At 39.5% G+C, this 18,961-nt stretch overlaps 1 protein-coding gene across 2 annotated transcripts in view; it reads right to left on the bottom strand.

Annotated features, from left to right (window-relative positions):
• The window catches only part of LOC306887262 (myotubularin-related protein 13-like), a 145,351-nt gene that overhangs the window by 15,188 nt on the left and 111,202 nt on the right, over positions 1-18,961 (bottom strand). For both annotated transcript variants that reach the window (XM_079444880.1, XM_079444881.1), the window contains exons 22-29: positions 17,270-17,465; positions 15,664-15,791; positions 14,486-14,661; positions 12,485-12,612; positions 12,203-12,404; positions 11,638-11,834; positions 10,537-10,674; positions 9,386-9,469 (exon numbers count right to left, since the gene is read on the bottom strand). In XM_079444880.1, the coding sequence (XP_079301006.1) occupies positions 9,386-9,469; positions 10,537-10,674; positions 11,638-11,834; positions 12,203-12,404; positions 12,485-12,612; positions 14,486-14,661; positions 15,664-15,791; positions 17,270-17,465 (1,249 nt within the window). The remainder of the gene's footprint in view (positions 1-9,385; positions 9,470-10,536; positions 10,675-11,637; positions 11,835-12,202; positions 12,405-12,484; positions 12,613-14,485; positions 14,662-15,663; positions 15,792-17,269; positions 17,466-18,961) is intronic.

Raw genomic sequence — 18,961 nt, 5'->3', positions numbered from 1 at the left:
GCAGGAGATGGTGGTGGCACAGAGAAACAGGAAAAAAACAGAAAACAGAATTCACACACATGCAAAAATCAACCCCTTTAAAGACAGACAGGTCATTAGCAGGACAGTCAGGATAGTTATTAGCAGCTCATTTTACTGAGACAGATGAGAGAGAAATGCTGCAGGCCTGTATAACATTAGGATTTGAATTTTAGAGGTCGACTGATTTATCGTTTTTGCAAAATAATCAGCATCAATAATGGCTTTTAAAACTTTGATATTAGGAAAAAAAATGGCAGTTTTATGTACAATATCATCTTTTTAATAGATATTATTGTGATTTTTGGTTGCACAATAGACTGCACACAGGATTTCATATAAATGTATATTGAACTCCTGTAGCTTTGATGACATACATGCTTTTAAAAGCTATCTGCGATTAATTAGGAAGTCTACCCCCCCCCCCCCCCCCCATATAGGTTATCATACTGGCAAAATCCAATATTGGTCGACCTCTATTTGGTTGCCTGCATTTTTTTAGACTGATGTGAAGTATGCAAAGATGGGGCATCGATGAAGACATCGGTGAACAAACAAAAGGTTTACATGAATGACAGGAACATTACGTCAATGAGATGAGTGTATAAATAAGAAGAGATCAAAGAATACAGAAAAATATAACAAGTTGATGTGTTAAACAAGATTTTTATGTTTTGGGATGAAAATGTGAGTGGTGCTTGACTTATACAATGGTAAGGTGTTGTGGGTGGTGGCCAGGGCATCACTATGTGGGCCACAGGGTTTTCTGGGTGGTCATTTACAGGTCCAAGCCAATAGATCTCACTGTCAAGTCTCTAAACTGAAGCGCCAAGATTTGAGATATGATTCATGTAGCACAAGATACATACAATGTGTGGAATGATTCAGACGAGTTAATATGCCTTAGTATTGATTTAATAAATTGATTTGATTCACTTTTGATTTGATCAGATTTGGATTTAATACCAGTCAGTTTGGAGATACATATACATACAGTGGAGAAAAAATTATTTGATCCTCTGGTGATTTTGTACGTTTGCCCACTGACAAAGGAATGATCTATAATTTTAATGGTAGGTTTATTTGAACAGTGAGACAGAATAAAAAAAAAAAAAAGTTATAAATTGATTTGCATTTTAATGACTAAGTATTTGATCCCCTATCAATCAGTGAGACTTCTGGCTCCCAGGTGTCTTTTATACAGGTAAGGAGCTGAGATTAGGAGCGCTCTCTTAAAGGGAGTCTCAGTTTGTTACCTGTATAAAAGACACCTGTCCACAAAAGCGATCAATCAAGCAGATTCCAAAATCTCCACCATGGCCAAGACCAAAGAGCTGTCCAAGGATGTCAGGGACAAGATTGTAGAGCTACACAAGGCTGGAATGGGCTACAAGACCTTCGCCAAGCAGCTTGGTGAGAAGGTGACAACAGTTGGTGCAATTATTCACAAATGGAAGAAAGACAAAATAACTGTCAATCTCCCTCGGTCTGGGGCTCCATGCAAGATCTCACCTCGTGGAGTTTCAATGTTCATGAGAAAGGTGAGGATTCAGACCAGAACTACACAGGAGAATCTTGTCAATGATCTCAAGGCAGCTGGGACCATAGCCAGCAAGAAAACAATTGGTAACACAATACGCCGTGAAGGATTGAAATCCTGCAGCACCCGCAAGGTCCCCCTGCTCAAGAAAGCACACGTACAGGCCCGTCTGAAGTTTGCTAATGATTCAGAGGAGAACTGGGTGAAAGTGTTGTGGTCAGATGAGACCAAAATCTAGCTCTTTGGCATCAACCCAACTCACAGTGCTTGGAGGAGGAGGAATGCTGCCTATGACCCCAAGAACACCATCCCCATTGTCAAACATGGAGGTGGAAACATTATGCTTTGGGGGTGTTTTTTCACACCAAAGGGACGATGGACGGGGCCATGTACCGTCAGGGCCAGGGCATTGAAAATGGGTCGTGGATGGGTATTCCAGCATGACAATGACCCAAAACACATGGCCAAGGCAACAAAGGAGTGGCTCAAGAAGAAGCACATTAAGGTCTTGGAGTGGACTAGCCAGTCTCCAGACCTTAATCCCATAGAAAAATCTATGGAAGGAGCTGAGGTTCGAGTTGCCAAACGTCAGCCTCAAAACCTTAATGACTTGGAGAGGATCTGCAAAGAGGAGTGGGACAAAATCCCTCCTGAGATGTGTGCAAACCTGGTGGCCAACTACAAGAAACATCTGACCTCTGTGATTGCCAACAAGGGTTTTGCCACCAAGTGCTAAGCCATGTTTTGCTAAGGGGTCAAATACTTATTAAAATGCAAAACAATTTATAACTTTTTTTTAAATGTTTTTTTCTGGATTGTTTTGTTATTCTGTCTCTCACTGTATAAATAAACCAACCATTACAATTATAGACTGATCATTTCTTTGTCAGTGGGCAAACGTACAAAATCAGCAGGGGATCAAATAATTTTTCCCCCCACTGTATGTGTATTATGTACAGTAGTCAGTTTTTGCTTAAGGAAAATAATCTTTCAATTAATGCTGCAAACTATACAGAGAAACTTGTCAGTTGGTGCATTGCTATAATTTTAAAGGTCAAAATTAACATCTAATTTACAAGTCCAAACCAAACTCTGATTGATCTGAAGTGTTGCCTAATAATACACACTTGAACTGAAGCGTCTAATGCAGTCTGTCATAACACATTTGAATTATGTGATAAAATTGACAGTTTGAAAGCTGAGACTTTGTTTTATATCAAAAGTAACAGAGCACACAGCTTATTGTTCACAGATCAACAGAAAACAGCATAGTTTAAAAGATACATTTTGGAATTTAAGAATGGATATCAGTTCACCAAAATAAAGATAGATTAAAATCGATTAATTGTTTTTTCAAATCCCTTACCGTAAGTATGATCAATATTAATTTTGATGCTATTTATAATGTTACTAAAAATGAGGAAGTGAAAAATCAGTTCCACATTTCTGTGAAGAGAACATGATGGGAAATGTTTTAGCCTGCACCTGCTGGAGTATATTTGGCTGTGGTGAGACCGAAAACTGTCTAATTTCAGTGCAAAAAAGACATGAGTATTCAGCAGCAGCTGCTATCTATAACCCAGATTTTGAGAAATATGATGAGAAACATCACTAAATCATGATGTAACCCGTGACACCCGAATATCTTGCAAGTTATTTTATCAATGGACCAGTAAGTTCAGCAGTCTAGGTTCGTCCGAGGAGAGAGATGGTGCGACAGGAGTGAACAACTCAGATACGGGGTTGAGGTAAGAATAAGAAAAGATTATATTTTAACAATGACCACAGAAATATAACAAAAATAAAAAAAACAATTTGTTATCTCACACTCAGTGTACAATGACCTCAGTTTAGTTTACATTCAATAGTAAGGATTTGTATCGTTTTTTGTTCCTCACAGACTTTATGGCAATATCACTCATCAGAGTAAGTTGATGTTTCCCTTCTGTTTTTGTTCGTTGATAGCTAATTCACCAAGTAAAATTTTAAGGCTGTTTATCATTAAGCATGTAATCAACCTTTTCCCTTCTTTAACCGTTTTGTCTTAAATTTGATCTTAGTTTAGTTATTTAACACTTTGAACATTTACCCAACAAATTTCTGAAAGAAACACCCAATAAAGTAAAATTACATTCAGTCTGAACACTTCAAAATAAATCAAGAGTCCAATGCTCGTCATGAACACTCAGAATGATTCTTTGAAAAAAAAAAAAAAACATTCAGTTCATATATTTAGTCCAAGAATCCAGGAATTGATGAAATCGTCAGTCTCTAAAGTCTATGCCAAAATAGGAAGTGTGATACGAAATTCCACTCCTACCGTTTGAAGATGAATAAGTAATTTCTGTGCTCTTTCAAAACAGGAATGTTCACAAGCTCCAGTTAACGGGCGGCTCGCCAGTCCAACTCCACCGTTACGCACACAGAAGAGAGTTGAGACAGTTCACAATCCAGGAAAGGTTCACACTTCACTCGATTCGCATCCAGAGCAGACCACATTCAGCAGATGAACATCAACAGAACATCACATGGGATGAAAACAAGGAGAGAAAAAAAAAACCTGGCCTTGAAAGCACCAGAGCAATGTATATGTTAATATTGTATATATTAAGTTTAACACAATTTCAAACAAACAACATTATCCATTCATATAATCTCTGTGCACTGAATTTCTTTGTATGATTTTTTTCTTATATTAGGAGGTCCACACTGCCTTTTAGAGCATCTAAGGCCACTGACGCCTGGGTCATCATCCATGACTGTTTGGTCAATTTAAATATTTTTGGTAGGTGGGGTTTGATCACTGGACTGAACTTCACTCACAGGGTCTAATTCCAGCACTCTCCCGCTGGTCTCCACTTCAGACATATTTTCATCTTTTCCAGACTCAAATCCATTGGTGTCGAAATCAGCAGGGTTCACCACAGGTAAGTGATTCTCATTGTCATTTTCTTGTTGATTATCTGTTGACTCTTCTTCTAGTCTAGTGTCAGGTAAGGTCTCCTTTTCAGGGTTTACCATAACAGAGGGTGGTTCAATGGGCTCCACACAAGGTAAGTTCTGTACAACCATGGGACTCATTGAAGGAGGTAAAATAGTTGTTGTAATGAATTCCAACTGGCGTCTTAAATTTCTAATTGCCAAAGCAATGCAGGTGCAGAGGTGAGTTTCTCAATGATCATGTCAAAGGCTTGTTGACAGGACTGATCCCATCTGTCCCCAAACTCTTTTTTTTGGGTCGAAAAACTGTTTGCTCTCATTCCCTTGTCTCTGAACTTTTTGAAGAGGTGGATATCCGACTGTGAGGTCATTAAGGGGTTTGATTAGCTTAGAATAATCCTGAATGAACCTCCTATAGTATCCAGAAAACCCCAGGAAGGATCTTAATTCCTTGAGGTTTCTAGGTCTTGGCCAGGTTTTAAGGGCCTCGATTTTCACTGGATCTGTCTCCACTCCGCTCTCTGATACAATATGACCAAGGTATCGAACAGAAGTCTGGAAAAACTTGCACTTTTCAGGTGACAGCTTTAGTCCATACTCCTTGAGCCGTTTTAAAACGTGCAACAGCCTTGACTCGTGCTCTTCCCAACTGTCAGAGAAAATTATCAGATCGTCGATAAAAACCAACACCTCCTTCCTATTCAAATCACCCATACATCGCTCCATCAGCCTTTGAAACGTACCTGGGGAATTGGTGATCCCCTGGGGCATCCTATTGAACTCCCAGAACCCCAGGGGACACACAAAGGCAGTCTTACACTTGTCAGCTTCCTCCATCTCGATCTGATAATATCCCGATTTTAAGTCAAGGACAGAGAACCATTTTGAACCTGTCAACACCGAAAAGACTTCCTCCAAATTCGGCAGGGAATATGCATCTTTGACGGTTTGTGAATTGAGCTTTCTGAAATCAAAACACAGACGTACAGAATTGTCTTTCTTCTTTACAACCACTATGGGGGAAGCAAAGCGAGATTCTGACTCTCGGATGATTCCAGCAGCTAACAAGTCCTGCAAATGTTTCTGTACAGCATCAATGTCCTGAGGATGGATGGGTCGAGGCCTGTGTTTAAAAGGGGTTTCGTTGTTAAGCTTTATACGGTGAGTGCTGCAATCTGTGCAGGTAAGTTGAAGGTTTCTCACCATGGTTTTGGAGAGTGCTCATGAACCTGACTAGCAACTCGTCTCCATCTTCTACAGAGCCATATACAGATTCCAACAACTCCAGATATACTGCAGGTAGGCAGTTGGGTGATACATGTTTAACAATATCTGCTGCTGGAGGAAGCAGACTGTCTAGTATTTTCCTGGTCCGATGCAAGTCAGAAATAGAAGGATCTGTCAGTAGAAGGTCAACACTTGCGCGCCAAGTGTTAAAGTCCGGTTCGTTAACAGGTCTAGGAACTTTTCCAGAGAAGGACCTGAGACGGAAAGAGGTATGATGTAATGGAGCGGTGTCATTGGTTCGGACAATGTGCTCAGCCACTACCTTTTGTACACTAGGAGGATCAATTATGTCCATGGTAAATGCTGGATGAGACGACACAGTGACTGCGGGATGGCTAGTTCCATAGTTAGGCTTTTCCTTGGCCAGGTTTTGTGAGTTTGTGCATTCAATTTCGTGAGATGGTGAGATTCCGATGAAAGAGCAGCTACTTGTTCGGTGGTCACACTCTGTGGTATGGCTGGGGACAACTGTCCATCTGGTGAGTCGATTGTGCAGCTATCATGTATTTGAGAACCTGCTGCATTTGAGTATTCAATCTTTCACCTGAAGACGGTGATGGCTCAGCAAGAGAAGGGCCAAATTTCATTTTCAGTAACTCTGAGTATTTCCTCAATTGATTTCCCACTAATACTAGCAATGTTTTGCAATTCTTCCAGATACCCCTTAGCGGCACTGTCACTAGCAACATGAGGGTAGACACAACCTAAGGCACGCACAATAAAAGTGGTACCTGGGGTTGACATATGAACAACTGTTAGAGGCAACAGGGGCATCAATGTTTTCATTGCAGAGCTGCAGGCAAACTCTATGATAGCATGATAATGGAACTTAGAGTTTGGGTCATCAATGAGAAGATTTCGACTAATACTGCCATATCTCAAAAGCCATGTCTCTAAGTCTGTGTCTGCCTCAGTCAGTGTCAAACCAACAACAATCACTGCGTTTGAGATGTTTACATCCTCTTTCTTAATGATATCCATGATGTTAAAATTCTGTTCAATATGTTGTCTTTCTAGGGAACTCAGCTGCTCTAATCAGTCACTGTTGTTGCAATCTCTCTCCTGGCTGGCTCGCCACTTTTCGGCTGTAACCCGTGACACCCGAATATCTTGCAAGTTATTTTATCAATGGACCAGTAAGTTCAGCAGTCTAGGTTCGTCCGAGGAGAGAGATGGTGCGACAGCAGTGAACAACTCAGATACGGGGTTGAGGTAAGAATAAGAAAAAATTATATTTTAACAATGACCACAGAAATATAATAAAAATAATAATAAAAAAAACTATTTGGTATCTCACACTCAGTGTACAATGACCTCAGTTTAGTTTACATTCAATAGTAAGGATTTGTACCGTTTTTTTCCCTCACAGACTTTATCTCAGAATGATTCTTTGAAAAAAACAAAAAAAACATTCAGTTCATATATTTAGTCCAAGAATCGATGAAATCCGCAGTCTCTAAAGTTTATGCCAAAATAGGAAGTGTGATATGAAATTCCACTCCTACCGTTTGAAGATGAATAAGTTCAATTTCTGTGCTCTTTCAAAACAGGAATGTTCACAAGCTCCAGATAACAGGTGGCTCGCCAGTCCAACTCCACCGTTACGCACACAGAAGAGAGTTGAGACAGTTCACAATCCAGGAAAGGTTTACACTTCACTCGATTCGATTTTTTTCTTATTTGGCGTTCCCTTTTTAACAATAAAAATTTTATGCAGTCATTTGTATAATTACCTTGTTTGACACCCAAAGCATGTTAATTATTTGGTATTTCACAGGATTTACCATTACTTTTGTCTCTGTTTCACTCTTAAGTCTGTTTTCATCATTTATGCTACAGTAAATAAATGGTTAATTCATGAAACACATTTTTAACAAGACTTTGAACCATACTGTAATGAAAATAAAATGAAAACCACATCAACTCGCCAAGGAAACTCATTCAAATGTACATATTAAGAAACAGGAAAACTCCCGATGGTACACATTTGAAGATATCACTCTCAGACACTTTTCTCTCAATCCTTCGTTAGAAATATATATGACAAATCATATTAGCATTATGCTAATGCTAAAATTGCATTATTAACATGCATTTAGAACGTTACACGAGATAAATCAACTGTTTCTGCTGTTACACAAGTACTTAGTTTTATATCATCGATGTATACGATATAGAGACATATTAAATGGATCTTACGGCGTTTATATTAAATTCTGAAGCACTGAATCTCCTGGAGCAGCGACGGACAGCTGCTCTCATCTCAAGTTCACGGAGAAAAGAAAGATCTAGAACGCACTGCGTTGTAAAATTACTGAGATAGCAAAAGACGTAATGACGTCATTCAAAACGCAATTTCATTGGATGCGATTATAATCCTCATTATTTTACATTTATAAATATTTATGTTCATAAATATTTTATTAATCACAGGTACATATTTATTCTCGCTGCACCTTTCATCCTTTTGATGTTATTATTTGCTCTATTATTCTATCTCTGCTACTACCCACTAGTAACCTGGGTTACAATGATGTTACCTTAGACCCAGCAACTGGGACTTGCATCTTCTAACCAATCCCTGTTAAAACCATGAGCCCTTTTCCAAGAACTCAACCCATCATGACCTGGCATAACATGTTTTATACTAAGACATGTTGTTCAAAACAAGACATAATAGACAAATACAATAACAAGATTATATAATGGGGTTTAAAAAAAAAAAGACTAGTTCAACCAACACTGAAAATTCTGTCTTCAATTACACACACTCGTGTTGTTTCAAACCCTTATGACTCTCTATATGAGGGTGAATAAATGACAGAATGTCACTTAACATAAAATTTCGCCATAAATGTACATTATCCTACATGTCTCTTTGATATGTATTTAATGGACAGGACAGTAGACAGATGACAGGAAAGCACTGGGCAGAGAGGGGGGAGTGGGACCAGCAAAGGACCTCGAGATGGGAACCGAACCCGGGTCGCTGCGAGCACAACTGCGCCACATGTTGGCACACCAATCACGAGGCCATTAGCACTGACCTGAGATGAGGTTTTAGTAACGGGGGAGCTTGAATTCAGAAGATGTGAAAATCTGAATCTAAATTGGTCTATGTAATACCCTTCCCATGATTTACAATAAAGCACAAGCTGTTTTCACAGCAAAGACCTTTAAACTTCATGCATGTAATATCATATTCAAAGACAGTGTGCAGATATTGACCTAACTGGGGAGGGGAGTACTTCTGCACCACTTAAAAAAAAAAAAATTCACAATGGGTGTTATGAATGTATCTACATGGCTAGCTTTTTGGATTTTATGAAACACTGTGTCCTTTGGAGAATTGTGGTGACAAATATCTGCAAGTTCAGCAGAACCATCACCGCAAAAAATGAAAGAGCCAAGTCAAAGCAGCATGAGTGTGTGTGTGTGTGTATGTGTGTGGGAAGAGTTGTGGTCTGTGACAAAACACAGATAATGAAATATCAAGACATAAGACAGTCGACTAACGATATCAGATGAAAGATGGGGAACTGGTTTGACACTAAATATCTCCTTTGAGTCGACGGAAAGGAAGAATAGAGGCCCACTCACCCCCTCTGGCGAAGCTATTGGTGAAGGAAATGTCTAAATGGACAGGGGCCATCTTTGGTATTCTTGATGCTCTTCTTTCGCTTGCTAAAGAGATAAAAACAAACACGATGCATCACATTCAAACAACACAACATAGCCCTTTCCGAACCCTAGTGAGCTGCTAACTGCCGATACAGATACATACATAACATAATGGAATCAAACACGGATATGAAACGCTCTTTGTCGGTCACTTACTTATCAGTCCTCACCTGATTCACAGACTTAATTTGCATAATACATAAATCAACAGTGCAATGTGTTCTGCAATGGCCTCAACCAAAGATATATATGAAGGCAGTATATATTTGCTGACTTGCTGTTTGGAAAAGTCTTTGCATTTTGAGCATGGCTATGACGCCTAAATGCTCTCTATATAGGCAGTCTATTAGGCTTTGGAACCAAACACATTAGACATTACTTGTAGTTAATATTAACACTTCTGAAACCCATTTCTGTAGGTCATAACAAACATGGATTATTATGGATCAGTCTAGCTTATGGATGCTGGTGTGGCTCGCATGCTGTGAAAGATCCGTTTCAGGGTCTAATTACACAGTAAATGTTTTAAGGACACAACACTGCTTAAGTCAGATTCCGGTCCGGTGTCTTGTTGTAACCCATCTCGGGTATCAAGTCTGAAGGTCTGTTTTGAATTGAGAGAACTTTAAGCTGCCATGGAGCACTATAATCAGAACTAAAATGAGCCATTTGCTGGTGAGAGGAGGCTGCTTTTTACCCAGCAGGTGGGGATAAATGGAACATTATGGTGGCGACACTGCATAGCTGACGGGGCAGGATCTATGTGGTCTGAGCCATCTGCAATACGGCTGTGGAGAGCAGTGAGTGCAAGGAGAGTGATGGATGGGAGGTGACCTCGTCATGTCCTGCTCTCCTTATATAACCACACAATTGTGCTCCAGTTCCTTTGGAAATCAGCCCAAAACATAAATAACATTTTTTGTGCAACCAAGAGGAAATCAGGAGGAGATAAGAGCCTTGAAGGAGAACTCTCAAGAGCCTTGAACACAAAAAGGGGCAAAAACAAGTCTAAACAAGAAAGTGAAGAATCAGACGTTGAGTGAATGATGCACCTGATATCTTTGCAATACCTGGGGACAAGCCAATGAGGGAGCGGTTGGTGAGGGTGTTGCTGCCGTTGGGTTTGAAGTAGATGGGGATGGAGCTAAGGATGGCCTGCAGGTATTTCTCCTGTTCCAGACTGCTGGAGGTCTCTGAGGAAGTCGGAGCTGGTAACGGCAAAAGAGCATCATGAGAACAATTGTTTCTCTCTTGACAATCTCACATAGCCGGACCTTTGAGTAAATTAGTCAACTAGGGGGCCAAAGAAAATGTCCAAGCATATCACATTATGTATTAAAATTTATTATATTTTAAAACAATTAAAATGTAATTAAAACACGTACACAGATGCACACACAAAATCTTATTTTTTCCCCTTCAATAACTACTATTTGTATTGGAAAAAGTACAAAACATAGAATCATGTTTAAACAAATACATCAAAACTCCTAGTTTCTGATAATAAAAAGTGTTTTGAAAACAAGCAGATGTGTCATAATTACAGCAGAAATCCTAGAGGAAATATCTTATGGCACCAATATTTAGAATATTATGTTGAACAATCAGGCACATTGTGTAAAAAACGTTGAGAACAGGACTAAATGGCCAAAGGTCTGGTCCACATTGCAGTTTATTCTGGCCAAAAACCACCTACGACAGGAAGACACTGACACTGACTCAGACATTACAAAATGACCCACCACAGTTTGTTTTCTTTACGTTTCTTTTAGCAGCTAGTTTCTCTGAAAATTATAGACAGCCATGAAAAATATTTCACTAATGCTGTGTTAGCTCCTATGAAAAGCCTTTGTCAAGTCAAGTGATTATTTCATCTTCAAAAGTGCTTGTTGTATCAAACTGGTACTTTATAAACAAAAACCTTGTGTTCTTATATTCCCGAAAGTTGCATGAAGTCATCCAATCAAGATTAGAGCATGCCTGATCAAGGAATCACTGTCCAGTGTTGTTTGCAACATGCATTTGACAGTCAGTGAATAGCAAGCTGTCTTGGGCTGAGACTAATCTTTTATCAGAATTATAATCTTAGAGCAAATATACAGCCCTGTCTGATTGTAAACCATCCCAAAGGCTGCTTGATGTAATATGTAAATTTTACTGCACAAACATACCTGCTGAAGAAGGGTTCTGAGACTTAAAAAGTCCAACCACACTCTTGCTGTGAAAACCACCTGAACGAAGTAAAACTGCTTTGGTGCGATGATGTTTCCAACACACGACTGGCAGACGGTTGTGCCGGTAGCAGCGGGACACCTTATGGAGGCTGCTGTCCTGCACGGTTTGAGGTACCACCAGGAGACCAGGGTAACTGTAAATCGAATATTATCACTATTTAGAAAAACACTCATGATTCAGCAGTTGTAGCTGAGAGATTCCTTTGAAAAAGGATTTCAATTTCTGTGATTGTTTTTCATAGGGACTCTGTTCTAAAACCTAGTGAGCTACCCACCTATACCTAGAGAGCACTTAAAAGGTGCAATGAAATGGAAGTATCGACAGAGCCTTTCTTTTGTATTGAGAAGTACATCTGAGCAAATGAAAAATTGCAAATTGTGTGAATTTTCAGATGTGAGAATTGCACACAAAAGTGAAATGAAGGGCACTATTTATGCAGTTAACAGAGTTGTAGGCAGCTCACTAGATTTCTTAAAGTCTAGGTGTTGGGTTGCAACTTGCCTGCGACACAATGAGTAGAGCCTGTTGACTGCTGTAACACGGAACTGCTCTCCGCTTTTAGACCGTGTGGAACTAGCGTTAATGGTACCCAGACCCAGCCTCTGATAGTCACGGAAACAGGCTCGCTCCACTAACTGCTCCATAGTGGACTTCTCTGAGGCCTTCAGTGTGCTGCTGGCGGGAGGCTCACCATCATCCGAGACTGAAACATCAACATCACACAGCTGAAGGGCCATGACTGCTGACATAGAATATTTTTCTGACATTGTGAAATATACTGACTGGATATGTCATCATCCTCATGCCATGTCATGCGACTGCCCTTTTCGTTTTTCTTCATAGTGGACTGGCGGCCCATTGTGATCTTGCCTGCCCTTTTAGCCCCTTTCACAATGGTCTTCGATAGTGTTCTACAAGAAACAGATTTTCATTTAATTGAACAATACACCCAAAATTCAGTCATTATTTGCTCACCCTCATTTTGTTCCAAAGCTTTATGACTTATTTTCTTCCATGGAACACAACAGGACAATTTAACAACATCTTGGCCACTCTTTTGAATATAATGAAAGTGAATAAGCACTGGGGTCAAGCTCCAAAAATTACTGAAAAAATATCATTAAAGCAGTCCATATGACGTGTGTGTTATATTCTGAGTCTGCTGAAGCAATACAACAGCTTTGTGTGAAGAACTGATGGAAAATTAAAGAAAAAAAAAGAAATTTCACCCAAAAATGAAAATTATCCCATGATTTACTCATCTTCAAGACATCCTAGGTGTACACGACTTTCATCTTTCAGACGAATACAATCAGAGTTATATTAAAAAATATCCTGGTTCTTCCAAGCTTTAGAATGGAAGTGAATGGTAGTCAAGATTTTGAAGGCCAAAAAAGTGCATCCATCTATCATAAAAAGTGCTTCACATGGCTCCGGGGATTGATAAAGGCCTTCTGAAGCAAATCGATGCATTTGTGTAAGAAAACATCCATATTTATAACTTAATAAATTGTAATCTTTAGCTTCCGCTAAGTGTTGTATGTTCACGAGAGAGTGGCATCCAGCAGATGATGTAGCGTAAGCTCCGGTGAGAATATGCTAGTCTTGTGAAAACCAAGCTTTGTTTACAGCAAAAGAAAACCAGTCTCCTTTTGGCTAATATCCAAATCCTCTGACAATTTTCTTTACAAATCCTCATTTTGTAGTTCTAATTCACAAGTGGTATGCTGTTTTGCTCACTCCTCTGCACTTCCTTGTCATTTCTCACTAGAGTTTACGCTATGCCTACTTCCTACGACATCTGCTGGAGAGCCACTCTTTCGTGAACGGGTGTATGACAGTTAACAGAAGCTAGAGATTACAGTTTAAATATGGATATTTTACTTGCGCAAATGCATCACTTCACAAGGCTTTTATTAACCCACGGAGCTGTGTGTAGCAATTTTTATGGTAGATGGTAGCTTTCCTGTAGCTCAAATAATAGAGCATGACGCTAGCAACGCCAAGATCATGGGTTCGATTCCCAGGGAAAGCAAGAGCTGATAAAATGTAAAAACTGTAACATGAATGCAATGTAAGTCACTTTGGATAAAAGCATCTGCTAAATGCATAAATGTAAATGTAGATGGGCATACATTTTTGGGCTTCAAAATCTCGACCACCATTCACTGCAATTATAAAGCCTGCATTCCTATTGCATACGTCTGAAAGAAGAAAGTCATATAAACCTTGGTTGGGATGAGGGTGAGTAAATAATTGGCTAATTTTAATTTTGGGTGAACTACCCTTTTAAGCGGATGTATACTCAAAATCTTGTATGCACTTTATCTTTCCTTGGTGTTTTCAAAAGAATTCATTAGATAAGTAGTGATGAGTCTGACTTTGAAAACAATGAATCTGTTTTTATACAGTTTGCAAATCTAGTCTGAATGGTTTATGAATTTGACAGATCCTGTTCTCAAATTCAACTTGACTCAGAAGATCATAAGTTTTGTGTGCCTTACGAAGACTTGGAATATAGTGCCGACTAGCATGGACTAATTTTATGGTGCATCCTTTTTAAAGCTTGATAACCTCAGTCCTCTTTCACCTCCATTTCCACAGGGGAAAGAAAATCATACGAGTTTGGATTGACATGAGGGTAGGTAAATAATGATACAGTCAAAGCATTGCTTCAATGTTTTTGTTGCAGCCTAAACAACAGCAATAAAAGGAACAACCCAACTCAACACTGAATCCTAAATTTACATTATGTCCGCTCTGTAAAACATATATTGCACTGACCGGAAGCCCGTGTTTCTCTCTTTCTGCTTGGGTAATATGAGCTGCGGTGCCGTCTGTCCTGCTGCAAAGGCAAAGGTGCTGAAGATGGATGGTGGGTAGCGGATCCGTTGCAGGTGTTTCCTGAAGATCTCTACCATCTCAGAGTTCACCTCCTCATCAAACGCCACCTTAATTAGCTATAAGATAAAAAGAACCAGGACATACAGTTAGAATAGTTATCCAACTACTATATTATATAGAGTGATTTAACTAATAGAGCTACCACACCATCATGAAGCAAGAAAATCTGCAAATAATCATTTGAAATTTTTGGGGGCAAGAGAAATGACTTGCAGAAGTGCTCTGAGCTGGATAGCAGTATGGAACAAGATCCTTTCCCGCTTTTCTGGGGAGAACATTCCAAAATGAGGTTTGGCCGCACAAACTCTTGTCTGAGTGACCCCATATCCCCTCTCCACCTCTCCAGTACTCCTCTATCTCTGCTCCTCAGAGGTCTGACCTTAGCTCTCGTGTGGACTGCAGGTCTTAATAAGCGCCTGATAATGTACCCCAGACACCAACTGTTGGCAGCCACACGTGGGCAGACCAGCACAAATGACCCTCGCTTCCATACAGGGCCTGATTTTATAGCTTAAGTTAGTAAAACGATAGGAATGAGCCATAAAATGTTTATGGCCCTATAGTCCATGCATAGTGAAGAACACAACATGTGCTTCTCTTGCTCTGTCCTCATCCATGAAGAGACTTCGTCATAATGAGTCAAACAGAGAGATGGCTGAAATGTGCACATTCCTCTTCAGCAAACATCAGTTTAATCAAATTATTCCTAAAGAGGCTTTTCTAAATAAGTGCTCTAATAAAAAAGTGCTTTACAACAGATTCCATCTGGTTCACTGAAATCAAAATGACTTTCGGATAAAAACTGAGACGGCGAGGCACAACAGATAAGTTGTAGGTTCAAACCAAAATAGTGGCAGTAAGAAAAGCTAACCAATTAAAATTAACCTTATGTCTGCTATGCTCCAGTGACACAACTTGCCCCATGTTAGGGGTAAGCTTTGTCATGTCAAGGGTTGAGAAGAACTATTGGGAAAAATTCAAACCATTTGTATTTCAAATAAAAATACATGAACAAAAACACTATCTATTTACTGGCTGTGTACTCTGTGTGTCAATACCTGGAAGGAGGCAGATCTTAGCTGAAGCCCCTCCTGCATGTTTTGCTGTAGCTGGTTCTGAATGGTGATTTTTTTCTCCTTGGTTAAAGTGGATACTGGAAAACTCCTGATCACGGCCTGTTCGCCAACTGCGCGCACACACAGACAAAAATATAAACAACATTAAAGCATTAAAACCATCTAAATATAGAACAGTAAACTCTCTAACCTCTTTCAAACAAAGTTATTTCACCACCTACTCATGCTTTGCTGTTGCAATCCCATATGAATTCAATTAAAAAGTTTCAAATGCATTTAGAACAAACTTGGTTTGACGTTAAACCTGGTGTGATTGCGGCTTGTGGCGGCAAGTTTGATTGTGCATAAATGCATATATGGCCTGGGCATTAAATGTTAAAAGGATAGTTCATCCTAAAATTTTAATTCTGTTATAATTTACTTGTACTCATGTTGTTCCAAACCCAAGAGACATTGGCTAGTCTAAAAAAAAACCAAGATATTTTTAATGAAACCTGAGAGGTTTCCTCCACTGAATGTCCAAGTAACCAGAACATGCACGCACTAAATTCGTGCATGTGTTCGAGTCTCGGGCCGGCAGGGATTGTAGGTGGGGGGAGTGAATGTCCATCGCTCTCTCCACCCTCAATACCACGACTGAGGTGCCCTTGAGCAAGGCACCGAACCCCCAACTGCTCCCCGGGCGCTGCAGCATAAATGGCTGCCCACTGCTCCGGGTGTGTGTTCACGGTGTGTGTGTGTTCACTGCTGTGTGTGTGCACGTTGGATGGGTTAAATGCAGAGCACGAATTCCGAGTATGGGTCACCATACTTGGCAGTATGAAAATTTAAAAAATAAATAAATAAATGCATGAGATGACGGTAACATGAATGCATTTACACTGCATATATAAAGTTGCAAGATTCACGTTTCACATAATTTTATTTTAAAATTTACACATATGGAATGTTGATAAAAACACAATAATACTTTTACATATGAAACTACACCAGAAGTAAGTCAGTCATTGAGTCATTCTTTCAAACGATTCATTAAAACAGCCGATTCAGAATGAAGCAAATAACATTCTTTACGTGTGGGTCATTGAATCATTGACTCGCCTGATTAGTTAAAAAAAAAAAGAATAATTTAGGGTAACACTTTATTTTAAGGTGTCATAATACATAAGTAGCTACGTAACAGACTCTGTTACATATGTGTAACAGTAGCTGCTAATTACATGTACATAATTACAAACTGTAAGAACAGGCTGTTCAAAATGTAAGTACATTTTGTTTCATACAATGGCTACTACTAAGTACTTAATTAGGTAATTACTCTGTATTATGGACACCTTAAAATAAAGTGTTGCCTCCTTTGGTAACAAAATGCTGTGGGTTGCTCAAAGATGCACAACTGTTCTTTTGTAATCTTTGTTTGGAACTATTTTCATCTGTCAATATTATGTCTAAAATATCTAATATTAACTATTTGTTGATTGAACTGATGTATAAAATCAAATGTCACATTTGCAATCATTCTGATATTCGGGAAAACACATCACAAAATTCAAGAAAGAATTCCGGAAAGTCACAAAATAGTCTTTACCTAGTGGGTCATGAGGAGTGCCTTTGAAAACGATACGGTAAGTGGTGAGGAAGAGTGCTCCCTCTGCTGGTAGGATGTGCGGTCCTCCCAAAAGGCCTCCGGTGGCCTCTTCTCGACCGTCAGGGTCTAAGACCACCCGTAGCCCCTCAGACACCAGCTCCTCTCCGGGCAGCAGGGCAGGCCGCAGGATCTTGGGCTGGGAAAAATAATTTTCATTAGAGTCTGCTGAAGACCAGGAGCAAATGCTTTGGTACAGAGATGATTATGTTCACTACCTTTCTCCTAAACAGAAATATAAGATTACACTGTTTTTCAGTTTGTACCAGAAAAAAAGCCAAGTCTCTGTGGTCTGCTTTTTGACAGACAACAAACGATTCTCTTGATGATGGAGTAAGCATCATTTATTAGGTTTAGTTCCAGGCGCAGTAATCACACTCAAGCCTTTTATGTTTACCACCAGAGACACAACCCATCAATTTTTACATTGTCCAGAAAGCGTGTTCTGTCCTGGCCCTGTCCTGGTGTCATTATCTAGCTCATTAGTTAGATTCAGAAGGGTGACAAGAACTGAAACAGAGCCCATTAAAAAAAACCAAAAAAACTGGGAACTACAGCAAATATTTGTTATGTGAAAATCTGTGGTATTAGAAGAACAGTCCACCTCACACTGGGGATGCCAGTTGGGATCTCCATCAGTTAATTCCCTGGATTTGCACACTAATAAACAATCTAGCATGGTTTCTTTTTCTTCCGAAAAACAAACTTGGTCCTGTACAGAAACCAGGACTTTATCCAGGCTAGAATTCCCTCTTCAACCAAAGCATCTCAGAAGTGTCTCCATTTATCATCAGCTTTGACTACACACAATTTTAGGTTTTTCTCTGAAGTCAGGCAGTATTTACTGCAGTTTTTTTATAAACAATACTATATTGGTTAAATTTTGATGATTTTAACGTTTTAAATAATAGATTTATATCTTATAATGCAAGAAAACTGTTGCAAAAATGTGTATCTTTAACTACACATCAACTCATGAAGAACTAGTCAGCAAGTTTCACAAGCCTGTTTTGGACTGTTTTTGCTTGTAAGCAATGCTTGATCTGTGCATATTTCTCTCATGATTCAGACGAGATGACTGGGAAAAGCAATATTATGGATAGGGGACTCCTATTTTAGCTGGAATTAACAGTTTGAAGTAAAAAAGAAACCTATGCACATTCAGTAAAAACGAAAGGGGGCTTATGGACACACAAATCGGATATGAACAGTTGCGATATGCTGTGTGGACAGTCAGCTATTCAATCAGATTCCATCCGGATATGTACAAAATCGGATTTGGGCTGACAGTCTGAACGAGGCTTATGTGGCGCTGTAATTCTGCCATTCTTAGATACACTAAAAACGGAGAACAAGACTTGGAGCATGCGCATAAACCTTGCGCGGTGTATACACGTGGGGTTCACAAAATATACGGATTGGCTGTACACACGAAAAGCAAGGGTTTATCCACCCTGGGACCCTGTTTCAAGATTCCAGAACGCTAGATCTGTCTGGACAAAACGCGATATGATACAAACATTTTTACTTATACAGCTAAATGCGTCTCCATGTGTATGGATAACTTGTGGATTATTGTGATGTTTTTATCAGCTGCTAGGACTCTCATTCTGACGGCACCCATTCACTGCAGAG

This window comes from Barbus barbus (assembly GCF_936440315.1).
Source record: "Barbus barbus genome assembly, chromosome: 2".
NCBI classification, from domain to species: Eukaryota; Metazoa; Chordata; class Actinopteri; order Cypriniformes; family Cyprinidae; genus Barbus; species Barbus barbus.
The sequence above is the reverse complement of the archived record's forward strand: the minus strand, read 5'-3'. Positions and strand labels throughout refer to the sequence as shown.